General features: G+C 61.9%; 1 protein-coding gene across 1 annotated transcript in view; it reads right to left on the minus strand.

Moving 5' to 3' along the window:
- Nucleotides 1-4615, minus strand: part of LHX1 (LIM homeobox 1) — a 5828-nt gene extending 1213 nt beyond the window's left edge. The window contains exons 1-3 of the mRNA XM_007464891.1: nucleotides 3635-4615; nucleotides 1544-1770; nucleotides 1170-1447 (exon numbers count right to left, since the gene is read on the minus strand). Of these exons, the coding sequence (XP_007464953.1) occupies nucleotides 1170-1447; nucleotides 1544-1770; nucleotides 3635-3804 (675 nt within the window). The 5' untranslated portion in view covers nucleotides 3805-4615. The remainder of the gene's footprint in view (nucleotides 1-1169; nucleotides 1448-1543; nucleotides 1771-3634) is intronic.
- Nucleotides 4616-9684: the final 5069 nt, after the last annotated feature.

Below are 9684 nucleotides of genomic sequence, written 5' to 3' on the forward strand. Positions count from 1 at the left end.
GCGGTCTCTGAGTAGGACTGCGCAGGGTGGCCCTTGAGCCCATGGTGAACAGGATTCCCGACAGAGGAACCTGGGCAAGCCGCCCTGCTCAACATGAGGCAGTTGGAGTTGTTTCTAATAATTCCGCCGACGCAGTTACAGCTTCCCGGGGGCTGTACACACCGAGGCTCAACCTTCCCAAACAGTATCAGACACACAGCTTCCTTTTCAGGGGCCCTGGCAGCCCCCTCCCCCGCACGATAGTGACAGAGATCCAGACAGCCTCCTGTTGACACTCAGTCTCCCAAAGATAGTGACACCAAAACCCACAGTCTCCTTTTCCACCCACGTACAATCTCCCAGTGCCAAACGTACTTATCCACAGCCTCTCACTGGTAGTGACACAGACATGCAGCCTCCCCTTCACCTGCGCACAAGATTGCACAACCTTTCAGAGGCAGAGGGCCCCCGTGGAGGGCAGCTTGAATAGTGTGCCCATGCACACAGCCTCCCAGGCACATCCACCCATACCCTCGCAGAGCCTCCAGGCACCGGACAGCTAACCTTGGGCCCAAGACTCGGCCCGGTTCACACGCAGTCTCAAGACCTCACAGCGGGCACCTGCGCAGCTGCCTGGACGGCCACCTCCCATCCCATGCTACTCTGGACAGGCCGAGGTACAGCTGACTCCCGCCCCGACCACCTTGCCTTCAAACCTGGACAGCCCACCTCTCTTCGGAGGGGAAGTCTCTGCTCTGGGGCTTGTTTAACTGGGGCAAGAGACCCACAAAGTTGGGGGTGGGGACCCGCAGAGGGAGATCATGTTGTGCAGAAGCCAGCGGAACCGATTAATTCCGGGAGGCACAGTGACCTCTTAGCTCCTCCCGAACAGGGGTGGTAGTGCAGACAGATAGGTCCCAACTCCGTCGCGGTGTCCGACAGTGTCCCCTCCTCCAGCCTCATGCTCCCCGTCCCTCCCCCACCGTCACCACTCTCACCTGCGCTGGACCAGGAAGACGAGGAGGTATAGGGAATTCCAGATGCTCTACGCATCTGGCGACGCTTTGAAGTTCGAACCGGGTAGGGTTGTGTCTGGGCCTCTCCCTCCCCCTCCGCCAGCCTCCAGCTCGGCCTGCACGGAGTAGCTGTGTGGGCCTCTAGGGAACTAAGTGGCACGCTCGGGCCCTGACCTGAATGACACGCATGTTGAGGCCAGTCTCCTGAGCCAGCTGCTCGCGGATGTGGCGCGTGGGCTTGGGTGTAGCGGCAAAGGCGGCCTTCAGCGTCTCCAGCTGCTTGGCTTTGATGGTGGTGCGCGGCCCTCTCCGCTTGGCCCCCAGGTTCTGGTCGTCGTTCTCATTGCTGCCGCCTTCCTTGTCTGACACATTGGCACTCTCCGAGTCCTTGGCGTCGTCCTGCGACGGGTCTTGGGAGTCCGGAGACAAACTGGGGTCACTGCCCGTGGTGGCTGGGGAGAGGGAAGGGACAGGTGAGCAGCAACCTTGGCAGGCCTTCCTCCCCCAGGACCCACCCGCCCCTAAGGAGCCGGGGATTAGGGCCTCACCTGAGTGGAGGCTGTTCTCTTTGGCGACGCTGCTGTTGCTTAGGTAATCCTCTTTGCAGACAAACTTGTTCTCATCGATGATGTAGAGCTCCTCGCCGGTGGAGAGCTGCTTGTTACACATCATGCAGGTGAAACAGTTCAGGTGAAACACTTTGCTCCGGGCTCTCCGCACCAGGTCGCTAGGGGAGATGCCCTGCGCGCAGCCTGCGCATTTGGTACCGAAACACCTGCAGGGGGTCAGGTCGGCGAGGGCCAAGGGAAGACAGAAACAGGGAGAAAGGCGATAGAGAAAGAAAGTGGAGGAAGAAGAATAGGAAAGAGGAAAAGGAGAAAGAGAGAGAGAGCCAAAAAGAGAGGCAGAATGCCGATTAAGCAGGCAAGAAGGCAGGAGAAAGCGCGGGGCACCAGTGAAAAGTCGGGGAGGAGATACACATGGTTAGAATGATGGAGTAAGAAGCTCAAGCTGCCCCCACCCCTAGCCTCACGCCCAGCGTTGTCCCAGAGGGAAAAAGCGCTGCCGAGGAAGGCGGCAAGGTGGCGACGGGAAGGGAGAGGGAGGCACCTATTTTCCGATTAGATTCAGAGAACAAAATTAGAGCGCCATACAAATGCGTCTCGACCACCGCTTTTCTCTATATTGCCTCTCCTTCGTCGAAAAAGAAGGCGCGCACGGGCTGGGGGTTGGCAAGGTCCGGTCCAGCCGCGGGTAAACAAACAGCCGCGGAGAGCCCGGATGGCCACAGCCAGGCCGTCGCCACGTTCAAGCCCAAAGCCCAGCAGGTTGGCGCAAGCTAGACCGCATGGGGGCTCTAGGTGCCGGGCCGCGCTTCGCGGGAGCCAGGCTTCTGGGGCCCACTGGCAGTCGGCACCGTTTGCCGCTCCCTGGCTCGGCTCCCGCCAGTAGCGGGAGGCCCGGCAGCACCGGCCGAGGCCCAGAGGCTCAGCCTGCGCTTGCTCTTGGCAATACCAGCGGACAGAGCTTTGCTCCACGGTCCGCCGCTACCAGAGCCGCGCGTCCCGGGGATGCACTGGGGACAGCGCGTCCCAGGCCTCTGAGCAAAGCGACCCGGATGGCTTCGAACCCCCACTCTGTCCCCCAGTTTGGTCTGTTACCACAAACTCAGAGAAAAGCAGAGACCAAGTCAGCCAAGTAAACTGGGAGATTTCAAACGGGCACAAGGGAATTTCAATTCGAGTTTGCTCCAGTTCTCTGTTGACTTGTGTGTTGTGTGGATTTGGTGGCAAGATAGTAACTTTAAGAGGATTCAGTTAAAATGCTAAACGGAGGAGGGTTGTCGGGAGAAGTCCCCCGGCTCCGACGACCCGGGTCTCGGCTTTTCCCCAGATTTCGGTAAGGAGGTGGCGGGCTGTGGCGGGCAGAGCCTGGGAGAGCTCCGAGCGGAGCCTGCGCCTCAGAGCGGAGGTCGGCGTTGGGCGGAGGCCGAACCTCCCGCCAACCCGGGCAGCCGGGTAAGGTCTAGGCTACCATGCAGTAGTGTGCCCAGGTCGGCACTGGGAGGCCCAACTGGGTTTCAGGAAGACCCTGGGGCGTGCAGAATAGGCACCATGGCAGAGCGCTTCCCTGCCGCTGCCACCGCAGGCGACTCGGACACTCCATGCAAAAGGCTCAGCGGTTCCCGCCAAGACTTCCCAGAGACGGAAAAGACAGTGGCATGGAGCTAGCCCGGGCTTCTAAGCTCAGCCTGGAGGACGAGCAAAGCCAGGAGGCCCGGAGGATGCAGTCGCTGGAGAGGTCTGCAAGGGGAAAGGCAGGAGCCGGGGCTACACCTCCTGAGGCTGAGCTACCTCTTTCCAAGCTTGGAGAGGCTTCTGGCTCAGAGGCGAGCTCAGACTCTTTCTTCCCAGGCACGTGCAGCCAAGCCCGGACCCACAATTTCCAGGACGAAAGCAGGCCGCGTCCCGGGGAGCCCAGCGCGCCAGCTGGTGAAGAGGCGGGAGCCCCCGGGACTTGGCTGCCCTCTCCAAAGGCAGCTCCTAACGCGGCCGCCGCGGCCACGCTGACCTCTGATCCGAAGCTGGTTAGAAGGGCCCGCGGGGAAGGAGCAGCAGAGGCGCGAGGTAAGTACTCACCGGAAGAAGTCGTTTTTGCAGTAGAGCTTGCCTTCCCGGGAGAAGCACTTCTCGGTCAGGTTGCATTTACATTCACAGCACTGGACGCACTTGACGTGCCAGGCCCTGTCCAGCACGTTCAAGAGGAAGCGGTCCAGGATGGGCCTTTTGCAGCCGGCACAGTGCACCATGGTCTTTGGTTTGGTCGGGTGAGGCCCGGAGAGAGAAGCGCAGGTAGAGCCGAGGGGACGATTCACCAAGACGACCGGCAGGAACTCCCCAGACCCTCCAAAATGGGGAGACACACTTGGCAGTGCAAGCCGAAAGCCGCGCCGGAAAATCAGAGAGAGGGAGGAGGCTGATGGGGGTTGGGGGGCGCCTCGGTGGAGTGTGCAGCCCGACAGTCCCGGGGCCCCGGGGCACAGCAGCGCCGCCGCCGCTCCTGGGGCGAGGAAAGAGTCTCAGGCAGGCGAGAAAGCGACTCTTCTGCCCAGATCCCGCGAAGGACTGAAGGTCACCGAGAACGGCGACGGGAACGGAAATAAATAAATAAAACGGAGTCGGAGAAGGAAGAGGACGACGCGGCGAGCTCGGCTTGCAGGGAAAGCGCCGCTGAGTTCTCTCGGGCTTGAGGTAGAGCTGTCAGAAGTCAAAGTGCATCTGCTTTTGTCGGGGTATGAGGGCGGGTGTGTGTGTGTGTGTGTGTGTGTGTGCAGGGCTGCCCGTCACCGGAATTTCCCCTCCTCTTTTTATAAAAAGAGAAGAACCAAACGAGTAGGGAAGCTTTGGATCCTAAACTGTTGGCCTCACGCAACGGGTCGGGACGCCCTGGGAGCCTGCGGTGGGCCTGGGGGAGGGGGCGGGGGCAGGCCGCGGGGGAAGGGAGGGAGGGAGGAAAGGAGGAAGATCTCGTTGTTGATTGTTGTGGTTGCTTAGGTTTCCCCCCTTCTGGAGAAGTGTTTGTGTCAATCGAGAGTGAGAGGGACAACTCCGGGCGGACGCAGCCAGGTGCGCGCGCCCGCTCCCCACCGCCCCAGCCCCGTCACCTCGGCCCGTGGCCTTACTGGCGGCCTCCGTCTCCTCGGGACGGCCCTCCCTGCGCCTGGACTCCTTCGGGGAGGGGGTGTCGTCTGGCTCCTCACCGCGCCTGGCCGTGCATCGTGGCTCCAGTAGCAACTCGCGGCCGCCTGGGCGCGCAGCCCCACATCGCTCGGCCCACGCTCCAGCTGCCTGCGTGCAACCCCACAGTCTCTCGACTTTTCTTTTCCTTTCCCCCTCTTTTTTCGTTGTGATGGCAAACCTGGGTTTCCTTTCTAGCCTCTTTCCTTCCTTCCTTTTTTTTTTTTTTTTTTCTTTTCTTTTGCAGCGGGAGGAGTCGGGGGGAGGGGGAGTAGCTTGAAGAGCTTTTTAAAAAACGTCCTGGTGCAGCGGCTACAGTTCTGTGCGGCTGGAACAGCTCGGCACGGGCCGCCGCTCTCGCCTTCCGGGCCGCAGTTCGTTGTAGGCTGTCCCCGGACAAGCGTCCCTCTGTCCCTGGTCTCCTGGCCCAGTCCGCCGCCCCGGCGCGTCTCTCCCCAGTTCCGGCGGCTCGGTCACTGCTCCTGGCTGTTGGCTGGGCTCTGGAAGCCCCCTCGCCTTAATGCAGCGCCCGCCGACGTCACGGCGGCCTGCGACCAATCAGCGGCTCGCGGTCCCTCTGTAAACCATTCTGCATCCCCCGGCTGGGGAGAGTGCCGGGAGACCGCGTTTAGAGGATCAGTGGCGGCGGCAACCGCGGCCCGGCGCGGTGCAGGCGGCGGGCAGCGAGGTGCCCGGGTCCCCTGCTGCTCCGGTAAGGCGTCGGTTTCGGTGGGAGAGACTGAGAGCGCGCGGGAGTAGGCGCAGGCCTGCCGGAGTGGGGCAGTATCCCAAGATCGAGCCTTGTTGGAGGTTGGGGGGCAGCTGGGTCCAGGAGCCTTGGCGGCCCAGGTGCACTCTTTGGCTTTGCAGTTCAGCGGGTGCTGGCTTTTTTTTTTTTTTTCCTCTTGCTTTCTTGGTCTAGAAGTTTGCCCCGGGCGCAGCGCTTGTCTTTGGGGGAGTTGGGCGGGGGAGGGCGTTTGGCAGCAGAATCTCCTTCCTCCGGTCCCTCCTTCTGTGCCCCCTCCCCCAATCCATCCAAAGTCCACAGGGTCCGGGTCTCTAGGAGATCTGGGTGTCTGTTTCCCGCAGCGCAGTCTTGGAAAGTTGATTCCGGAGGTTTCCTGGTGGGGCGGGGGAGACCGGAGGCGCGGCGCCGGGGCGGGGGAAAAGAGTGGCTGGGGAAGCGCCTCGGGTGAGGAGTTGCAACCCCGGCGAGAAGTTGTGAGAAAACTGTGATCCGGAGACACCTTTTCCATACAAAAACAAAAGACTAGGCGGGAAACCGTGGGGCAGTAGCGGCGGCTGGGGGGTGGGTGGTACTGACGGTGGGAACGGGGATGTCCTGGGGGCTCCACGGCGAGGCTGCAGGGGATTGGGGTGTGCAGAGTACGGGCCCGGCCGCCCTGTCCCCTTTTCCAGGCTCCGGGCTGGCACCAGCTTCCCCGGACAAGCGCAGAACAACCTCCGGTAGTTCACGTCTTAGGCAGCCTATACTTCCCTAATTTTCCTCAGGGTATAAACTAGGGACCACTGCCCACGGGGGCAGCTTTTCCCAGAAGTAGGGGTCGGGTCCGGGTCCTGAGACTCTTAGCCTCGAAGAGTCACTCTAGTTCCGCGGCCCACACCAGTCAAATACCAAATTCCGTTTCGACAGCACCATTTCTATGCCTAACCGGGACTTCTCCTCAAGTGAAATCTGAAGGTGGCAGGGCCGGGCAGTCCCGCATTTGCTCCTCGTTTTTGTTTTTGGGGGACAGGGGTGTTAGAAAGGCGCATTTGGCCCTAGTGTAGAAGGAAATAAGGACGGGCAGCCAGCCAGCAAGGTCTAGCCGGTATTTTGAGAATGGCCTTTTGACCCCCCACGCGGTGCTAGGTTCAGACATCTCACACAGGGCCGGAGCTAAGTTGGGGGAAATGCGCCCTGCAATGCAATTGTTATGAACGTGGCAGGCAAGGAATCCAGTTCTTTGCAAAATGGAATACCCTCTTCGAACGACCCGGTTAGCCACTACAGCGAATTTGGTTTGCGCTCCGTGGACTGGGATTTTAGGACTCTGCCAACACGCTTTTCCCTCCTCTAAGCCTCCGCCCGCCCAGCCCTGCACCCCCGAGGCCCGCCGGCAGCCCCCGCCTTGCCGCCCGCGTCACCTTTTCATTGGAAGCCGAAGCCAAGGCGGGCAGTGAGGCTCTTTGGCGCTCCGCCCATCTTGACCTCTGGGCGCGAGGGCCCTTTCGCCTTCTCCGCACCCCCTCCACACACACCTGGCCTCTGGCTCCCCACTGCGGGGAGGGCGGCGTTGGGGCTGGTTGTCTCTCGCAACAGCCCCCTACGCGGCTCTCTCCCAGGCCGGGGCTCAGGGCAGAGCTGGGGATGCGGAGGGCGGTTCTCCAACTCAGCAGGCCGGCTTCGAAGGAGGCGACTTGGCTTTGTGCTGCTCCCGCGGACCCGGCATTTCCAGGAGCCAGCCGACCCGTAGCCCGTACTCCAGGACCCGGGGAGGCGCTAAGAGCTGCGTGGCGTGGGGTCCTCGCCTCCTCCACCCTGACCCGGAGGCACCTCCCCAGTCCGCCGCGCCCGGTGAGGCCCGCGGGAGGGGGTGGTCCTGTGAGCGGTCTCCACGCTCTCCCCACCACGCCCCCACACCCCCAGCTGTCTTGGTTCTCGCCGCCAGCGCCCTCAACTCAACCGCCCCTTTCTGGAATCTATAGCGGACCCTGTCCCGAGTGGCTCCACCCCGCCCCCGCCCCAGCTGGGCTCCTTCTCATGCAAAGCAGAGGGACCCCGGGGGTGGGGGGCAGTCGGCGGGGACTTACGGGGCGACAGCTGGACCCGGCTGCCGGCCCTTCCTGAACCCGAGGCCTGCCGCCTCCTTTCGAGTGGGCTGGAGGAGGTTTGCCGCAGCCGTTTGGGGGTGCGGGGACCTCGACGTGGGGGAAAGAGGGTCCCCCCCCTGCGGGCGGACTAGCGCGGTAAGGGAGTTGAGGGCGAGGGCAGGACGCGGACTCTAGGCCATCGGGCTCCGGGGTCCAGATGGCTCAGTGAACGGGTCCGCGGGAACTAACCCCGGTGTCTCGCAGGGCGTCGGGGAGAGCAACTCGAAGCGCGCCTCCTGGCTCCTGATTCTAGAAATTTAAGTCCAATTTTAACGCCTCCAAGGCGACCGCACAGTAGATTAATGTGTTTTTTTCCCCCATTTCCATTGAGCTTTTATTTTAAAATGTAATTGGTCGCAGAGACATGGAGAGAAAACTGACCGTCTCCGAAGCTTCTCAGCTCAGCTCTGCTTTTAAACCCATGTCTGCTCAGCCAAGAGCACCAACCTTGCCTCCTCGCCCTCTCCGCCACCCTTACTGCCTGCGTCCTGAAGTCCGCAGGCGCTTTCTCCCCAGAGCTCTCCACGTCTCCCATACCCACAACCCCGCACAGCGCCCGGCTGCCAGGTGGTGTAAATCCTGTACCGGGTGCCGGGAGGGGCAATCTGCCACCCAGTCATCGCTCAGTGGCCGCAGAATCCTCTGAACCTCATCCCAGGCGCTCTTGGAAAAGACCCCAGAGGGCCCTGGAAGTGGCTTCCACATCACAGGTTTCTGCTATGAGAATCGCCTTGAGGATCAGCCCAAGAGGAGGGACCTGGCCCGGAAATGGGCCATGGGAGGGTTCTGCCAGGTCTTCCCAGACGCCCTGCAGTTGGGGGGCTGAAGGCTCCCCCTCCTGCACCCCCTTTCTTCCCGCCGCCTCCTTGATTCCGAGCCCTACATGGCCACCCTCCCCGACGAGTGGCTTGGGAGGCCCAAGGACCCGAGCTTGCCGACAAGGTGGGCTGCTGTTGGTCCCGATAACGCCCACCGCCCCGGCCGCTTCCCTCCTCGCCCACGGCGCTCCTACTGTACAGCCCGCGGCCTCCAGAAACCGGCGGTGAGGCCGCGAAAGGGGGCGCCTGAGGGCGGAGCGGGCTCTAGATGGGTACCTGCGCCGGGCCGGCAGCAGTAGGGCGCGACCAGCCGCCACCTTCCAGGAAGAGGGAGGTGGGAGCGAGCCGGGCGCGTCCGGGACCCTTCCAGTGCCGGAGGCCGCGCAAACTCCGCACAGACTCGGTGAGGACGCCACACGTGCGACGCAGGAAGCTGGGATCTGATCCGACCTCTCCCCGCTCTCTCCTTGCCCTCTCTCGTTTGCTCCTGCCTCGGGTTGCCTTAATCTCACTCCAACACTCTCTCCTGGAAATGATCTACTTGCGTGCAGCACTTTACAGTTTTTATCGCAACCTGCCCAGAATCACATAGTAAGAGGGGGGATCGGTATTATCTCCTTCCCGGGGAAGAAACCCAAGTTAGGGAGTTTGCCCGAGATTCTTGGGTCAGTGCGCTACTGAAGGCGAGAAGTTTGGGGGTCTTGTCACCCTGCCCCTTTGTGTACTTGGCCCGGCCACGTTTCCAAGGCCCGGGTTGGGGGAGGTGGGGGACCTCGAGGCCGGGAAAAGGCAGCATCCGGCCGGGCCTTCACGGTGTGCGCTCGGGCTGGGTAAACAACGCCAGGCTTCCCACGAGGGCTTGGAGGCACCCTGGGCACGAAGCGGGGAGCCAAGTCGAGCGTGGTGATCTCAGATGCAAGTCAGCACCGCCGCGCGGAGCAAAGACAGGACATCGAGAGTCTGGGACGGAGAGTCTGGGCGGGACAGAGAGAGAAAGACAGAAGTGAGGGCAGGGGGATGGGAACAGCGAATAAGGGCAGAAACCCAGAGGAAAACAGAGAAGGACTGTGGAAAAGTAAGCGGGAAATAAAAGGAGGAAAGACATACTGGGGGAAATGCGTGGAGGAGTGGAGGAAAAGAAACCCAGCGACAAAAAAGGCGGCGGGGAGAGGCTCAGAGCCCAGGACCCAGCAGGTGCTGCGGGCGGGTCCTGGCAGTGACTGGAGGGTGTCTGGTGTGTGACAGTCGGGATCGCAGGCA

The sequence above is a fragment of the Lipotes vexillifer genome, unplaced genomic scaffold (genome assembly GCF_000442215.2).
Source record: "Lipotes vexillifer unplaced genomic scaffold, Lipotes_vexillifer_v1.1 scaffold788, whole genome shotgun sequence".
NCBI lineage: Eukaryota > Metazoa > Chordata > Mammalia > Artiodactyla > Lipotidae > Lipotes > Lipotes vexillifer.